Below are 16480 nucleotides of genomic sequence, written 5' to 3' on the forward strand. Positions count from 1 at the left end.
TTGAGTGTGCGTCACTTCCATATCCATCGAGGTTCTCAAAGTAATACGGTTTCATTCTTGGGGCTTTTCAAGAGCCGTCTGAATACAGCGGGTAATCTAGGAGCTTTGAGCCAAGTTAGCCATGGAGTCCCTTCAACGATCGGTCAAGGGCTAGTAGGCGGAAGGAGTTTATTTGGGTTCAGGAGTCCGTTTGGCTAGGACAGGTAAATCACCACGGAATTGTATGATAGGGGCGACAACAAAGTTCATCATTTGGATGGAGTGAATATCAAAACAGAAGCAGGAGAAATACGTACCATTAGCATTGTTAGCAGTGAAGAATCTGCAGTTCTTCTCGTGCATGAAGAATGAGGAAGAAGAGAAGAAAAATTGAAGTTTTTATTTTTGTTTTATATCGCGAATTTTTCCAATTTTTTTTAGTGAAAAGGAGAAAAGAAACTCCGGGTTTGCTGAGTCAGCTTCCGAGAGAGCCTCGAAGTTAAAAAGAGCTTCAAAGGTTGGAGTCGAAGACGAAGAAAAAGAAGGAAAAGGACAAGAACAGAAGAGCGAAGATAATATTATATTGGAATAGCTGCCATTTCAAGCGCATATACTCGATTTTGCTGGTATTTTACTGCCTGTTGATCCTTTACTACTCAGCACCATGTCCGACAGGGAATTCGGAGGTAAGCGGCATGCGCGCGGAGCTCGACTGTGGGAAGGATGCGAACTGACTTGCGCCTGGCAGGAAACGATGACCTCTCCCTACCAAAAGGTACCCGTGAAGCTGTTCTCCCGCTCTTCCAGTGTTGACGTGCTGCCTATACTGCTGAGAGAAGCTGAAGCACCGGCGGCTTTTCAAAAGGCCTACCTAGTCTGCAACGGATATGGACAATACTAACCCCACTCTCCCATTAGCTACGGTGCAGAAGATTATAACGGAGATTCTGCCGCCCTCTTCTGGCCAGACCTTTGCAAAGGATGCCCGGGACCTGCTCATCGAATGCTGCGTCGAGTTTATCACACTGATATCATCCGAGGCCAACGAGATCAGCGAGAAGGAGGCAAAAAAGACAATCGCCTGTGAACACATCGAAAGGGCACTCACAGACCTTGGTTTTGGAGACTATGTCCCTGATGTGCTTGCGATTGCCGAAGAGCATAAAGAGCAACTTAAGGTACGACTTAACGGTTCCAGATTACCGTAGAACCTATTACTTCTTCCTGCCTGATATACATACCCCATGTTATAAAAGAGAGAGAGAGACTGACTGATTTTGGCAGACTCGAGAGAAGCGGACAAATAAGATAGACCAGAGCGGCATGTCACACGAAGAGCTACTGCGGCTCCAGCAAGAGCTCTTCCGCTCAGCTGGAGAAAAGTACAATTCGGGGAGCTAGGCGGTCTTTAATAGCACTTGTCCCCTTAGCGCATGTGTTTAATGATGCTTACGATATGCGACGAGTCTCTTCTGGAGCTTAACGGGATATCTTCTTTTGGGGGTTGGTTCTGTGTTGCCTGGCGTCAGTTTGACTCTTATTACTACTGTTACTACTACTACGACCTTTTCATCCTACGCATTCGTTATACTTCCACCCTACTGCAAATTTTAAAGATATATAGAGCATCAGCGAGAATATTCTTTTCTTACACTACAAGATCCCCTCTTGCTACCAGCTCTAGTGATCTTTTTATTGCTTTCGCTTTCTTTCACTTCTCGCGCGGGCGCGCTGTATATCACGTGACACTTCTGCTGCCAAAAATGCAAAAGCTGAAGCTTCATAAAAAACGAACTCAAGGGAAATCAGCGAAACAGCTACAGAACCAGGAACATCCCGACAAAGCGCTTCTACTTGGTCTACTCGCCCTCTCACTGCTCGGACCCGGTCGCGTACCGCTTCTCTAAACATTGCTGCGCTCACCATTGAGCTCTGTTCACTGCCGGGTGTGTGAATCGCCGGTGCGACGCGGCGGAGAAGCTGCCCACCATGCCGCAATTCAGCAGTGATAACATCCTGGTACGCTGTTTTCGACGAGCAAAGCTCCATATTTTATGCTGAGTACGGCCACTAACACGGCTAATTGATAGTTAATCTCGCCTGGGTCGCAAGTCACCCTCGCGCAGCTCGGACTGCCAGAGTCCTTTACCCCGGCTCGATTTCGTTTCCCGACGCGCATGTTCCCTGCCGAAAAAAAGGGAGAATGGGAGCCTCATAGGATACGCGGGAGGGTCGTCAAGGTCAGGAAAGTAGTATCGCCAAAGCCAGCGGCACCAGCGACGGAGTCTTCTGTTCACGCGAGCGATGAGGGAGCCGCTGCTGCATCTGGTTCTACTGCGGAAGACAGCTCGAAGCAGGATATCGAGATGAAGGATGCCGCCGATGACAAGGCGAAAGAGACTCAGGCTACCGGTGAAATAGGCGAAAAGCCAGCAGAAGCCGTTGAAGAGACGGAAGAAATGACCGTGTATGAGGAAGATACAATGTCGGATGAGGGTGCGGTTTATGCATTACACAATGGAGCCGTGGTGGACTGGTCGTGTTTCTTCGCGCTCCTCACACATGTATACAACACCCTGAGCCCGCCTTTCCACACACCAATGATAATAATTGCACAACCAGTCTGGACGGCCGCAGATCGAGAGAGGTTGACCCAGTTCGTGTTCGAGAAGTTCAAGACGCCAGCGTTTTGTCTGATGGACTCTGCCTTGGCTGTCTGCTACGCATACAATACCCCTAATGCTACCGTTGTTGATGTGGGCCATGGCAAGGCAGATGTTACGGCTGTAACAGATTTCATAGTGAGCGAACACGGACGAGGAATAGCCCTGGAAGGGTGCGGTGGTCAAGCATTGACTGATAGACTACTGGAACTGCTGGGACCCAAAGGATTCACCCGTGAAATGTGTGAAAAATTGAAGAGGAACCCGATTTGCGAAATCCTACCGCCTGGCACTCCGTTACCCAAAGACAATGGCTCTGACTCGGCGAATCAAGAGTCTATCAAACAGGCTCCTGCTCCAGGCATGGGTCCCGATATGCCTAGAGGCCTAGGAAATGGCGAGAAGGAAGATGACGACGGCGTGCTAGACGTTGCTAGCATTGTCAGCAGGGGTAATGCCAGTGAATTCATTGCCAAACGAGAAAAGGAAAAGGCTGAAAAGGCAGCATCCCGAAAGGGCCAAGCTGCGGAGTCTGCTGCCGCCAGACAAGCCCGTTTGCCAAATTCAAAGAAAGCAAGGGCTATTTTCCATTATGAAGGGTTAGCAGAGCCACATGCCGGGGCCAATGACCAAACACAGCCTACCAAACAAAAGAAGGAGATTGAAGTAGGGGTAGAGAGACTTATGGCTGCAACACCTCTTGAATCAGGTGCTGATGAGAGGTGTGGCTACAGTATCTTGGAGACACTTGCAGCTCAGATCCATCATACAATTCTCTCTGTTCCCGATGCCTCAACACGCAGCAGTTTGTGGGACTCTCTCATTATACTTGGAAACGGCAGCAAAGTAAAAGGTTAGTCTCCTATCGCCAATTGGTTACTTAAATTGTTGTATTCTAACCTTTGTATCACAGGTTTCCCTCAAGCACTCCTTTCTACTATCACACAGAAATACGTGCTGTCCCCGTCCTCAGGGACTATATTTACCTCAGAGATACCTTCAACCTTCTCAACTCCTCTAGCAACGGGGGCAAACACACCAGCTCAGCCTCAAAACCCAGGTCCTTACCTTCACCCTGCTGCTCATGGTGTGAACCCGCTGCTTGTAGCTGCTACTCACTCAAATACCCCCGCAACGCCCAACAATCTAAACTCCAATGCTGCTCTCTCTGCTGACCCCAACATGCTTGCACACCATAAATCCACGGGCCATTCACAAACACCGACAGGAATCAAACTGCTCAAACCCCCAGAATATTTCCCCGAGTGGAAAGAACAAGGCTCATCAAGTGCGGCCGCTGCGGTCCCCGGTACAAACCCACCAGCAAACACAGACGCTAGCAATGCGAATGCGGCAACCGGAGTGGCATCCGGTTCTAACAACGTTGGCATGGAAGAGGCAACATTCCTCGGAGCACAGGTGGCTGCCAAGGTGATTTTTATTGTGGACCAGGGTGCTAGCAAGGGTTATCTCAGTCGTGTCGAGTATAATGATGCTGGTCCAACGGCGATTCACAAGTATTGTTTGTAAACTGTCTGTCCCCTTTTTATGCTTCCTTTTTGTCTCCACTGAGCTTGTATCGTAACGATTTGATCGGGATAGGAGTGACGGTAGCTACAACATTGGGTAGATTTGTCTTAATCTTTCGTTCTTCTTTCATTTCTTCTATTATCTTTATGTCTTTATGTGGCTCCTCTTTTCCTCGTCCTCCATTTTATATCAGCTTTGGGTATGTAGATGTGCTAGTCCCAAAGGGGTTAGCGTCTTTTCTTATCGCCCACAACTTTGATAAACTCTAAAAGTTACTAATTTTTTTTTTTTTTTTTTTATTTTTGAGAGTTGCACTTTTTCTAATTATCTGAATGCAAGAAAGTCGACGCTGAAAGGCAAGCATTCGAGCCCAATAGCTCGTGCTAGACGAGTACTTAGTGCTGAGGAAGAGATCCCTTATTTTTTTTTTTAAAAAAAAAAAAAAAACCAGAACCCATCGAAGAAAGGACAGGGTGCAATTTCATCCTCGTTAACAGCCCCTCGGCAGGAAGCACCATGCCGAAACCGACCGCGAAGACATCGTCTTCCGAACGACGACATATACCCCTAGCGGACGAAATAACATCTGCTGGCCATCTCAGAACAAAATCGGGCAGCAAACGGAAGTCAAGGTCCGAAGACGAGACGGAAGATGACCACTACCTCGATTCGAAGTCCTCAAAGAAGATCCTGCAAATTGGAAGAGATCTCGCCGAGGAAGATGCGGCAGAGACCAGGGCTGCTGCAGAGGCTGCTGGTATTGATTTGAAAGCAAAGGCTGCGTTTGATTTTGAGTCCCGACTAGCTGGTGAGGAGTCAAGATACGAAGACGATGAAGATATTGTCCAATATGATGATGATGCGCAGTGGGAAGATGAAGGAGAAATTGAGGAAGTGGTACGCTTTCATGGATTTATTCGCCTTGCTATACGCCATTACCAGCTATTGCACTTCATTTTACTAATATTTCAATTACTTGTAGGAAGTCGACCCCAATGACTTGGATATGTTTCACAAATTTCTCCCACGAGACGAAGAAGATCCTGTGTTTCACCCAAGGGAGGGTGGTACGGAAGGAAATGGCGAAAGTACCAATTTAGCGGATCTCATACTTGAGAAGATTGCAGCACATGAAGGAGGCCAGTCAACGGAGCCCCTTGTTCTCGGAGGGGGTGCTCCAGAAGACGCCATCGAGATTCCAGCTAAGGCATTAGAAGTCTACGATAAGTATGTCAATCTACTCATTATTGACATTTCAGTACAGTACGCATTAATACTAATCTGAATATAGAGTCGGTTACCTCCTCTCACGTTACAAATCTGGACCCCTCCCCAAGCCATTCAAAATTCTACCTACTCTACCATACTGGGATGCTCTACTCTCGGTCACCAAACCGGAGGCGTGGACGCCAAACGCAATTTACGCAGGCACTAGGATATTCATATCCGCAAAACCTCATATTGCCCAACAGTTCATCTCCATGGTGCTCCTAGAACGAGTCCGAGATGATATTAGAGAAACAAAGAAATTGCATGTACACATATACAACGCTTTAAAGAAGGCCTTGTATAAACCTGCGTGCTTCTTTAAGGGACTTTTGTTCCCACTCATAGCCAGCGGAACTTGCACACTACGAGAAGCACAGATAGTATCCAGTGTGATAACGCGAGTGTCTATACCCGTCCTTCACTCAGCCGCTGCGCTTCTCCGGTTATGCGAGATTTCAGCAGAACAAACCATATCCTCTTTCAATGCAGAGGGCACGGGTGCTACAAACATGTTCATCCGTGTATTCCTAGACAAAAAATATGCACTGCCATATAAAGTCATTGATGCCTTGGTATTCCATTTCCTCCGCTTCCGTGCTACGAAACCAGATGAGAACGGCGATGCAAATATGAATGGGACAGGATCGTACTCAGCTGCAGCAGCAAGGGACTATAAGCTTCCCGTCCTATGGCATCAATCGCTTCTTGCATTTGCCCAGCGTTACCGCAACGATATCACGGAGGACCAGCGTGAGGCGCTACTTGATCTTTTGCTGTCAAACGGGCATAAAGACATTGGCCCAGAGGTACGGAGGGAGCTGCTGGCCGGAAGAGGAAGAGGAGTCGTCGTACCTGAAGCTGTTGAAAACAACGGAGGCGATGATACAATGGATATGACGATATAACCAAGATACAGGCGGGTAAAGGTTTCGTCTGGCGTCTTTAATGGTGGCATGCTATGTCGTATTTTGGACCGAAATATACCAATGATATTTTTTGTTTCTGGCATTTCACTGTCCCTTTATATTAAAACAGGTATCTACTTATCATACAGCATTAAGCTCATTCCATGGCTTGGCTCATTGCACTTGGTGTATCTGGTGCTCCGTCTATGGTCACGCTCGTGGGGGCGCTTGCAACGCTGGCCTCTCGTAGGTTTGAAGGCGCTGGTGTGGAAGCATTCGTGCCGCCAGCTGTGTGCGCAACTGGTAATTCTAGCTTCCAGCCAGTACAAATTGCATCCACTTCATCGACGATATCAGCTAGTATGTCCTCGCATATTTGGTCGTTGAATCTATCACCAAAGGGCTTCACGTTTGGAAATTCGTCGGTAGGGGGCCCAATGAACCAAGGTGCCTCAAATCGACAATCTACTGCTCCTCCATTATGGCAGCTAACAGTAGGGTAATAGCCAATCATGCCGTCATCAGCATTCTCTCGCTCGCCAATTCCCAAGTTGTTGCTCGCTTGTGCAAACCGAGAAGCTGGTGGAAGGAAAGCATATAAATTCTGAAAGGGAGTTCCCATTTTAACCCCATTCTTAAAGATAGTAATGCTGGAGCCAGGGAGTGTTCGAAGGGAAGCATCTTCTGCATTTCCTGGAGAAGGAGGCCCATAAGTAGGGGTCTCTTTGAGATTGAAGGCATAATCTCGGAGATGTTTCGAAGCAAAGACATGGCTCTGCTGATACATAAAATCAGACTTTAGATGGAATGGAATTCGATCCCGGATGAAATTAATCGGTACCGGCTGGGGGGTTGGATGGTCTACATCCATTTCATCCCCTTCAGCTGGCGATTCGTACGTCCCTTCAACGACCTTCTTGTGCAGTTCAAGCGGTGGAAGGGTGATCAACATGCCAATCACATCGCCTTCACAGATGGATTCGTCCTTGGGGAAAAAGTACTCGCATCTCATTCTGTTAACAACTTCGCCATTAACGTCCCGAATACCATAACCGTAGCAGTCAACGCCGACATTCACATCAAGGTCAGCTTCACGGCGCGCAAATCCAAGTCGTATATTCCCACGAGGTGATGGCCCCGGCTGTGAACCTCGAATCACTCCGCTTACCACCTTGGCTTCATAATAGTATGTCCCCTCTCGTGCGCAGACATTTGCTCGAGCTGAATGCCATGGGTCACTGGTGCTTACTCCTCGGGCATCTTCTGTGAAAGTGATACAGGCAGGAGAGTCTTCGAAGCTGAATCGTGAATGGTAAGGCGGTACATCGGTTTGTCGATATCTAATGTGTGGGAAACCCGGGTCTTCAATTGCATAGGTATATCTAAAACCGTTTCTATTGCTTACTCTAGATCGTTCTGTTAGCTATATGAACTGCCACAGCTACTAAAGCTCAATACATACTTGTCCGCAATATCATAGAATTTATACTCCTGACCAATTATCTCGGATTTTTTTGTACAAGACAAGTTCATCTGGCGTGGTTTTGGGTGTAGCACATCCGCAGGACGAGGGTCGGCGACCGGTATGGGCATGAGCATGGGTAGCTCTAACGACGGAATAGCCGAGCTGGAAGAAGAAACAGTCGTCTTCCTCTCATAACCTCCATCACCGGTATCCTGGCGCTTAGCGTCATGTCTCTTTTTATATTCACGTTTCGTCCTCTTTGCTTTCTCCCTTGCCTTCTCGCCGCCGGTGGTCATCTTGTATTGTGAGGATGCGGATCCGTGGGCAATTTAGGGTTGAACCTGGATGAGTAGGAGGGCGGTATCATTCCAAAACGGCACGACCAGCATCGTTTCATCTATTCCGACCCTTGAGCGTTGTCTCGGCGGAGCAATTGTTTTCTGCGTCTTGATATCAATCAGCGCTGTGAGGTTCAGTCGAAACCGGGAATGTGTCACGTGATATGTATTTGACGGGAGTGACGGTACTGAAAGATGAAGAATCTACAATAATCAATATCTTACAGGTATATATCCACAATGTACAAAAAGGTGGATGAGAGTACAGTCTCACGTCTTGCCTATCTCTTCAAGCATCTTCCCCACCTCTAGGACCATATCATCGTCTCCAAACTGGCCAATGACTTGTACCCCTGCATGGCGTGGAACACTTTGACTCTTAGATTCTTCTCCGTCGAAGAGTATCGGAACACTCAATGCAGGAAGGCCTGCAAGGCTGCACGGGACGGTGAAAACATCGTTTGTGTACGCATCAATAGGTGAAGAATTTTCCAATGCTTTTATAGCGGGTGCAGCTGAAGGAGCTGTGGGGCAGATGATCACATCAATCTTTGCATTTCTCCCAGCGTCCTCCTTATCGACAAGGTCTCGTGACCCCAGGGTCGTTGATGCTGCGTGTAGAAGCGGGTGTTGAAGTCGAAATACGGAGTCAAAGTCGGCCTGAACCAATCTCCGGATCTTCTGCGCTTGAATGAAGTAATTGTCAATTTTATCTGCGCTGAGAGAGAACGTTCCCAGCAGTATTCGCCGCCGGACTTCAGCTCCGAACCCTTTTCCACGTGTGTTTGAATAAAGATAGTCCCCCGCATTGTCCGCAGATTCAATGTCTCTGGTGCCGTAACGAACACCGTCGTACTTTGATAGATTCGACGAGGCCTCCGCTGGGGCCAAGACATAGTATGCAGATAAAGCTTGTTTGGTGGCCGGAAGCGTGATAGGATGAATGCTATGTCCTTTGGACTGGAGGTATTCGAGAGTTATCTGCCATGCAGATCGGATCTCAGGACTCAGTTCATGTATATTGTACTCAAAAGGGACTCCAACTCGCAGTCGAGTGGGTCGTGCTGATGCCTCCCTGACAGCAGTTAGGATGCGTGACCGACTCGTTGGTGAAATGCTGGTTGGATCACGACTATCATAACGGTTTACCACATCTAGTATACGAATATTAGTTATAGATAATGGCTGCATAATGAAACGTTCCGGCTTACCAAATATGTCATGGATAGTGGATGTGTCTTTCGCGAATATTCCAACAGTATCGAGGGAGTTCGCGTACGCCACAACTCCCCATCTTGATATTAGGCCATACGAAGGCTTAAACCCAAAGACACCCGTATATGCCGCCGGAAGACGCACTGAGCCACCCGTATCGGTTCCCAATGCCCTGCTTGAGTTAGCACTATATTGGATATACCTTGGAATGTGACATACGCATGGCATTGGCCGGTAGCAACTGCAATAGCACTGCCTCCGGAGCTTCCACCAGCCGAATAAAACTCATCTCCTCCATTTTTATTTTTCACAGGGCCGAAGTGGGAATGTATGGAGTGAGAGCTATAAGGGTGTTAACATTTAGCATCCGAACGACCCTCCCATAGCTAGCCGTTGGGAAAAGGCAGCCTACCCCATGCCAAACTCGTCCAAGTTCGTCTTCCCAGCCACAATAGCGCCTGCATTCTCCAATAAATCAACAACGGTCGCGTTGAAAGGGCTCGTAAAATCTTGCAGAGTCGCAGATCCGCAGGTGGTTGGTAGTTCGCTGGTGCAGATGTTATCTTTCACGCCTATGAGTTTACCATCCAACGGCGATATAGATACATCTATCGATTGCTCAATTGAGATTAGCCATGAAGGAGCTATATAAGTAGAGTGATGGGTATATTTCACCTTTCCCACGGCGGTAGTCCGCAGCTTGAGCTCGCCCTCTCCATGTCGCGGAGCGCTCTAATGGAGTGATGAAGGCATTTAGGCTGGCAAATGTCTTCTGATTAAGTAGACATTTCTCTGCCTCGCGCAAGAAGGACATTTATCCTTCAATTTCAAAACCAGCTACAAACCGTCGGATGTTTGCAATGTTGAATTAGAGAGACGGAAATAATAGTTTAAACATGAGATAAGGTCCCGTCCCGTCAGAGAGACGTCACGTGATGATCTCTATGTCCCGGCACCAAGAGCTGGATCTAAGCCGCATAGAAGAAACAAAGTAGGAAATTGAACACTACCATATCGAATGGACCCAAGGAATAATATATATAAAGTCGTAAAACCCAACTACCACGGATATCTAGCGCCGCTTCAAATGGAGATGGCGTGACAAGCCTCATGTTCATGCCCCAACTCCAAACCGATTATGACAGGCGAAAACGAAATAAGAAATGAAAACGGTACCAGGGAAAAGGAAACGAGTAGCATATGTCTGTACAGTCATCCAGAATTAAGGACATCGGAAAGAAAGGCAACGACATCATCCTCTCAATGCCCTCAGTCTGCCCGCCAGGCCGTCTTCAAACTCCGCCTCTTTCTGTTTGTTGGCCACAGTAAGCTCTTCGCGTGGAGCGGCATTCTCCTCCAAGCCCTGACGTAAATCGACCCCAGCACTATCCGCCAGTCGCTCCATGAGACGGTCGACATCTTCATCTCCCTCAGCGCCATACTCTTGCATCTGGACATCTTTGGAAACTCCCTCCAGAGCAGACCCAGCCAGTTTAAAGTCTTCTGACCGGGAGACGAACTGATTGGCAACAGCGAGTGTGCGTTCAAGATTTATACTCCTTGATGCTGAGTCAAGTGCCTTGGATGCTTTCATGAGGGATCGTGTAGAGTCGCGGGTACTTTTGGCGGCGGAGAGATCGCTGTATATCACGTCTGCCTCTGCTGATTTTGAAAGCAGGGTAACGGACCGGCGTTTTTCGCGGATTGCTGAGCTGGCGTGGATGCGGGAGATTTGGAATTGTCCTTTCTTCATGGCTTTGATAGCCTTGTCTTCCTGTGCGCGGGCAGAAGCTTCGGCCTTGGCTGCTTGTTTCCGTAGCTGGTTACCGTTGACCTAGTTATGTCATTAGTTATGCACCTAGTGAGGATAGTATCCTGAAAAGCAAGGATGGGCTTGGAGTGGATATATACCTTTACTTCGGCCATGGCCTCAAGGAGGGGGTCTCGCATACCCATATTAATGGCGGTAAGTCTAACACCGAGGAGTATGCACTGGGGGCCAAAAGAATATAAGTTAGGGGTGTAGCAGATAAAGGCTATGCCATGTAAAGCACTCGGGAAACAGAGCTCTACCGTATGATATTGGGTATCTCTATGTCATCAGCAGCATCGCTGTGTGCCTGAAGTTCGACGATGAAGATGTCACAGCGCCAAGCCTCCAACTGACGTAATAATCACGTGCTATATTTGTCATGTGATTTAAACGGAGCCTCATCGGAACACAATTTATTCCGTAACCTAATTCCTGGAACCCTAAAGCCCCCGCCCGCCCGCACCACCGGGATCTTCCATAGAACCTTAATTGAAGCTATTTGTCAACATCAGGGGCTTTTTCTATCCTTAGACAGGCACGCAGAGGTTCCAAAGACGGTGAAAAGGAACCTATCTCAGGCTACATGAATATTCAGAAGCCTGCGACCACATGTAAATACCCACCCTTCCACTCAATAGTTACTAGGATCTTGTGCCAATCCCCGCAGGAACGCATCCAGAATGTCCATGAGAGACTCCCAGGCTGTCTCTTATTCAATTCATCAAGCCATTTTCTATATCAAATCACTGCCCAGACGACATGCTATTATGCTCAAGAATAATCAATTTATGCATGTTAGCCGATATTCATTGGATTTTATTTGAGAAAGGTCATGAAGTATCGCGACAGGGTTACTTATCTGCCGGGGACTGTCGGGGACTGTCGGGCAGGTGTAAAACTAGCCATACCCAAAGTGATCTGTCTTGTGATGCGGTATATTATCACAAGCGGGTAATATCCACTTCACCTCTATTTTTCAATGAATTGTCTGTGATAGTGCAATGTCTAGCCTGCTGGCTTCCTATTCTTGCCACGCCGGATAGAAGGCTTCCTGGGAGGGCTGTGTATATAAAGGGGGAACACATCCACAGGAATTGAGAGTACTTTCCAAGTCAAGCCAATCTCATACAATTCTCCCCTTCATCAAGAACAAGATCAAGATCAAGATCAACATGAAGTTCTCCATTTTCTCCGCGGCTTCTCTTCTGGCCACCGCTGCCCTGGCAGGAACTGCCTGGGAAGAGCGTCACGGTCTCGCCTTTGATCCCTTCAAGCACACCTTCGACCAGCTGACCAAAAAAGGCTACCGTCCCACATATCTCACCGGCGATGCTGAATCGAATGGTGACCCTCGACACAACGGCATTTTCAAAACGCACCTCCTCGACGGGATAAGCTGGACAGCCGAGTATGGCTACGAGCCTAAAAAATTCGGCGAAACCATCAAAAATCTGAGGAGCGAAGGGTACTTTCCCATGCAAGTTCAGGGATATAACATTGGCAAGGAGCCAACTGAAGGCCACCTGAGACGATTCAATGGCATTTGGAATAAATACATTGACGGGAGGACAGTCCGTTGGGAATTGCTGGTGGACTCAACAAAAGACCAGGTGACGGAGGCTTTGCACAAGTTTCCACCGAAAGGATATCGTCTTGTTAGTTTGAGCGGGTATGGCATCAGATCTGAGCAGCGCTTCACCGCAGTGTTTCAGAGAACCCCTGGTCCGGATTGGAAGGCAGCTCTTGGTATGCGCAGGGATGAATACCAGAGGAGAACGGAAGAGATGAGGAAGCTAGGCTTTTTTCCGGCGGATCTCAGCGTGTATAACATTCAAGGGACAGTGTTCTTTTCTGCTATCTGGCAGCAGGAGGGCGGCAAGTTGGACAAGTCAATGTCTAGGTTTGGAATGACTGCAAAAGAGTTAGAGGACTGGTTCAATCAGTACAAAGAAAAGGGGTACGAGCCAATGACTGTGTGTGGGTATCTCGAACACGACTCTCTGAAGTATGCTGCCATCATCGGCAAGCCATAACGATACAGTTGACATAATCGTTAATTTCTAATACTTAACTAATTTAATAATATTCATGGTTGACTACTCCTGTTGAATACGACAATCTAAACTCCGTATAATCTTGATAGAGACTGGCCAGTGAAGATGAGTAGAAGCAGGTAGGTGAGGACTGCTGTTTGTTTTCTGGTCCTTTTTACCAGCCTTTCGTCCATTTAGTTAACTGGCGGGGCCTGAGTCCACTGCTTGAGGCTACCACATAAATAGGGGGTGGCATGTGGAAGCAACCTAACCATGAGCCAAACCCCGGCCGGATATCGCCGACATCCTTCTTCCTCCTGCTACAAGCCCTATGCCATGATCCGAGGTTTTGACTTTTGACGGACGAGAGGGTATAGATCTTCTCTGATATCAGATACTGGACCTGAGGTGCCAGAGTTTTTAATTCATTACTCTCAGTCCAACTTTGTGAGCAGGTAACAAGTCAATAAGATAAAAGGGGCGAAATGAGTATGTGACGGTTCTTTGACCATTTTTCAATACAGATCAGAAGATCAGCTGCAAAAGATAAAGATGATCGGAGTAATTGTGGATGTATTGAACCTAATCCTAAATTCTGTAGCTATGACCAACCCAACTAGTACTCCTTGCACCCCGAACGCCGTGACCATGACCGAGAAGAGAGCGAGCCTCGCTTCGTCGGTACTTGTTTGTTGACTCCAATAACCTTCCTTGGCCGGTCTCTAAGTGACCTGCCGCTGTTTTTCCCTCTAGATGATGATGATGGTGATAATAATGCTGCTCCCCTCTTCTCTGCCCGATCAATCGCAAAAAGGATGGTGACCAGTGACTCCCATCGTTGCCGAGACTCCAGCTGAACGATCGACTGACCTGACCGAGAAGATCCGAGCATTGCACTCTCACTGAGCACCAGCTGCAATTCCCTGCTCGTCGCATCTCTCAAGGGACGCGCCAAAGCTGGGCTGCAAGCCAGAAGCCGGGAGAGGAGTCTGCTCCGGAAGACCGATCGAGTCGTCGAGTTTCTGCTGGAGTTGTTGTTGGTTGTCCTCGTCGGGACCGAGATCAACCAGAGAATCAAAGGCAAAAGGGCCGAGATCTGAGTCGGGGAGAAGTTCAAGGGAGAACCCGTCTTCAAGGAATGAAAGATCAGGCTCGCTGGATGAATCAGCGTCGAATAAGCGGCTGAGGTCAGCGTCTGATAGAGGGGGAGGGTGAACATGATCATGTTCATGAAGGAGAGGTATGCTGAGGTGGCTGAGGTTGAGGTCATCCAAGGCCGGGCCTCCGATTGACACTGCAGGTCACACAACACCGCTGCAGGATGTTGTGTCAAATCGGAGGGGGCGGCGGAGGAGTGATCCAAGTCAGCCGGTGAGAGGGTGGTCGACGACGTCGAGTTTATATGGTTTGAGGTGGTGGTGGTGGTTGTTGTAGGAGTAGTAGTTGGGTCTGGGTTGGTAGTGAATGGAATGCTGTCTATATTGTCCAGCAGGTCGTTTTCCTGCTTGAACAGAACGGGAGCCAAAGTAGGAGATGTCGAAGGGGCGAGGGTGGCCGAGATGCTTGACGTGCTGGCCGAGGCTGAAGCAGAGGCAGGGCTGCCTGGATTAGACTTGGAGGTCTGTATCTCAGAGGCCAGTTTCGCCACCTGCTGGCTGAGCCGGTTGTTCTCAGCCTCCATTTGTGAGAGACGGCGGAGGAGGAACTCGTTCTGCTGCTCGATCTTGAGTTTCTCGCCCTCGAGCTTCTCTATCTCGAGCCTCTTGCGCTCGCGGGAGATCTGGGCGGCGGCACGGTTGCGTAGCACCCGTTCTATCCGCCGCTGTTCCTTTTCATCTTCTGTCTTTGCTCGTTTTCTACGTCAAGTTAGTAACTGCTATTTGACCAATAAAGACAACCTAGAAAAAAAAAAGGGGGGATGTAGTGGCAGGAGGCATACCTTGGAGGGAGGTTTGTCTTGGGCGTAGGCAGCTCCTGGCCCCAGGACTTGCGCTTCTTGACTGGCTTCTTCTCCGCCGGCTTGGGGGTGTCGACCTTGGGCAGGCCCTCGGGGACGACATCCTCGAACTTGAGCGTGGTGTCAGCCGGCGAGACGGTCAGACGGGGGATCTCAGCCCCGGGAGAGGGAGACATCGAGTCCATGGAGAAGGCCTCGACGGCAAACGTTGACTCCGTCATGGTGTGGTTGACTTCCTGTGGAATGGCGTGTGTATGGCGGCGGTGGTTATTGTGGTTGTTTGCTGGATGCAGTGCAGACTGACTGTCAGAGAGCAAGCATGGTGGACGGACGGCAGCCTGGGAGGTTTGATGTCCCAGCCGGCGCGGTCGACGCAGTTGATGCCAGCCTGTCTTCTTCGCCTCTTTTCTTCGCCTCCGTCGGAGTCGCTGCGCTGGAAGTTTCGAACGGCGAAGGAAGAGGGAGAGAGGGGGGGACACCGCCTTTATAAAGAGGCCACGGTGGCAGAAAAGGAGTGACTAAGCAGATGAGTCAGCCTAGCCACGCTTGCCTTTTGGGGCTAGCTCAATATGACTCATCCTGCACGTGCGTTTCACTAAAAAGGGGGCTGCTTAGTCATGAAGCGAGCTGCGGGTCAAGGGAAGACGAAAGAAACATCCAAGACGACGACGAGACGACGAGACAACAAGACAAGAAGACAAGACAAGACGACAAGACAGGCGCACAAGAAGACGCACAGGAAGACAAGAAAGTGACGAGTAAGATGAGCGAGACGATGGTCGTGCGACAGCGGCGAGGAGGATGAGGAAGAGGGAGGAGATGAGAGGTCTCACCGTCGCTGATCAGGACCGGCAGAGTAAGTAACATGGAGGAGCAGGGCGCGGTTGTCTTACCTTGCCGCTGGCTCCAAATCCATTATCAAACGAAAAGGGCCCCTACGGAGTACATACGCGCACCACTGTGGCACCGAGCACGGCGTACCTTCATCAACGTGCGTTGTACGCTGGCCAGTTGGGTGGATAGAATCGGCGCAAGGGGGTTTAAACCTCTCGCTTTTCGCCGTTTGTTGGAGTAAGTTCGTTAGTGAGCTGGTTGCGGTGGCTGCCGAGCCTGCGGAGAATGGGGGACTTGGGACAGGGACAGGTCCAGATCCAGGCCCAATCTTCTCGCTGCCAGGTTTGTGTTCAGGGGCGCCGTTCCTGAGCCCTTGGGTCTGACAAAGTGGCGAGGCTGACTTGGTCGAACCGTACTCCGTACGGAGTACTCTGTGGCCACCGGTGACCATCGAGCCAAGCGACCGTTTGTCTTCGGCT

General features: G+C 49.1%; 8 protein-coding genes across 8 annotated transcripts; 4 read left to right on the forward strand and 4 right to left on the reverse strand.

Annotated features, from left to right (window-relative positions):
- Positions 1-866: 866 nt before the first annotated feature.
- TRV_08119 (uncharacterized protein) lies at positions 867-1380 on the forward strand (the record flags this gene model as incomplete). The annotated part of the gene is made up of 2 exons (XM_003017817.1): positions 867-1157; positions 1264-1380. 2 exons carry the CDS (start codon positions 867-869, stop codon positions 1378-1380), a joined length of 408 nt encoding a protein of 135 aa, XP_003017863.1.
- A 776-nt stretch (positions 1381-2156) lies between these two features.
- On the forward strand, positions 2157-4172 carry TRV_08120 (uncharacterized protein; the record flags this gene model as incomplete). The annotated part of the gene is made up of 2 exons (XM_003017818.1): positions 2157-3495; positions 3556-4172. The coding sequence occupies 2 exons, from the start codon at positions 2157-2159 to the stop codon at positions 4170-4172; spliced, it is 1956 nt and encodes a 651-aa protein (XP_003017864.1).
- Positions 4173-4688: 516 nt separating this feature from the next.
- TRV_08121 (uncharacterized protein) lies at positions 4689-6346 on the forward strand (the record flags this gene model as incomplete). Its single annotated transcript, XM_003017819.1, has 3 exons — positions 4689-5069; positions 5155-5399; positions 5464-6346. The coding sequence occupies 3 exons, from the start codon at positions 4689-4691 to the stop codon at positions 6344-6346; spliced, it is 1509 nt and encodes a 502-aa protein (XP_003017865.1).
- A 157-nt stretch (positions 6347-6503) lies between these two features.
- TRV_08122 (uncharacterized protein) lies at positions 6504-8107 on the reverse strand (the record flags this gene model as incomplete). The annotated part of the gene is made up of 2 exons (XM_003017820.1): positions 6504-7728; positions 7809-8107. The coding sequence occupies 2 exons, from the start codon at positions 8105-8107 to the stop codon at positions 6504-6506; spliced, it is 1524 nt and encodes a 507-aa protein (XP_003017866.1).
- A 312-nt stretch (positions 8108-8419) lies between these two features.
- Positions 8420-10178, reverse strand: TRV_08123 (amidase, putative; the record flags this gene model as incomplete). The annotated part of the gene is made up of 4 exons (XM_003017821.1): positions 8420-9551; positions 9584-9706; positions 9777-10008; positions 10040-10178. The coding sequence occupies 4 exons, from the start codon at positions 10176-10178 to the stop codon at positions 8420-8422; spliced, it is 1626 nt and encodes a 541-aa protein (XP_003017867.1).
- Positions 10179-10616: 438 nt separating this feature from the next.
- On the reverse strand, positions 10617-11320 carry TRV_08124 (uncharacterized protein; the record flags this gene model as incomplete). The annotated part of the gene is made up of 2 exons (XM_003017822.1): positions 10617-11198; positions 11276-11320. 2 exons carry the CDS (start codon positions 11318-11320, stop codon positions 10617-10619), a joined length of 627 nt encoding a protein of 208 aa, XP_003017868.1.
- Positions 11321-12349: 1029 nt separating this feature from the next.
- On the forward strand, positions 12350-13210 carry TRV_08125 (uncharacterized protein; the record flags this gene model as incomplete). Its single annotated transcript, XM_003017823.1, has 1 exon — positions 12350-13210. One exon carries the CDS (start codon positions 12350-12352, stop codon positions 13208-13210), a length of 861 nt encoding a protein of 286 aa, XP_003017869.1.
- An 899-nt stretch (positions 13211-14109) lies between these two features.
- On the reverse strand, positions 14110-15388 carry TRV_08126 (uncharacterized protein; the record flags this gene model as incomplete). The annotated part of the gene is made up of 3 exons (XM_003017824.1): positions 14110-14464; positions 14518-15066; positions 15150-15388. The coding sequence occupies 3 exons, from the start codon at positions 15386-15388 to the stop codon at positions 14110-14112; spliced, it is 1143 nt and encodes a 380-aa protein (XP_003017870.1).
- Positions 15389-16480: the final 1092 nt, after the last annotated feature.

The sequence above is a fragment of the Trichophyton verrucosum genome (assembly GCF_000151505.1).
Source record: "Trichophyton verrucosum HKI 0517 chromosome Unknown contig01349_1.f1.exp, whole genome shotgun sequence".
Lineage (NCBI taxonomy): Eukaryota > Fungi > Ascomycota > Eurotiomycetes > Onygenales > Arthrodermataceae > Trichophyton > Trichophyton verrucosum.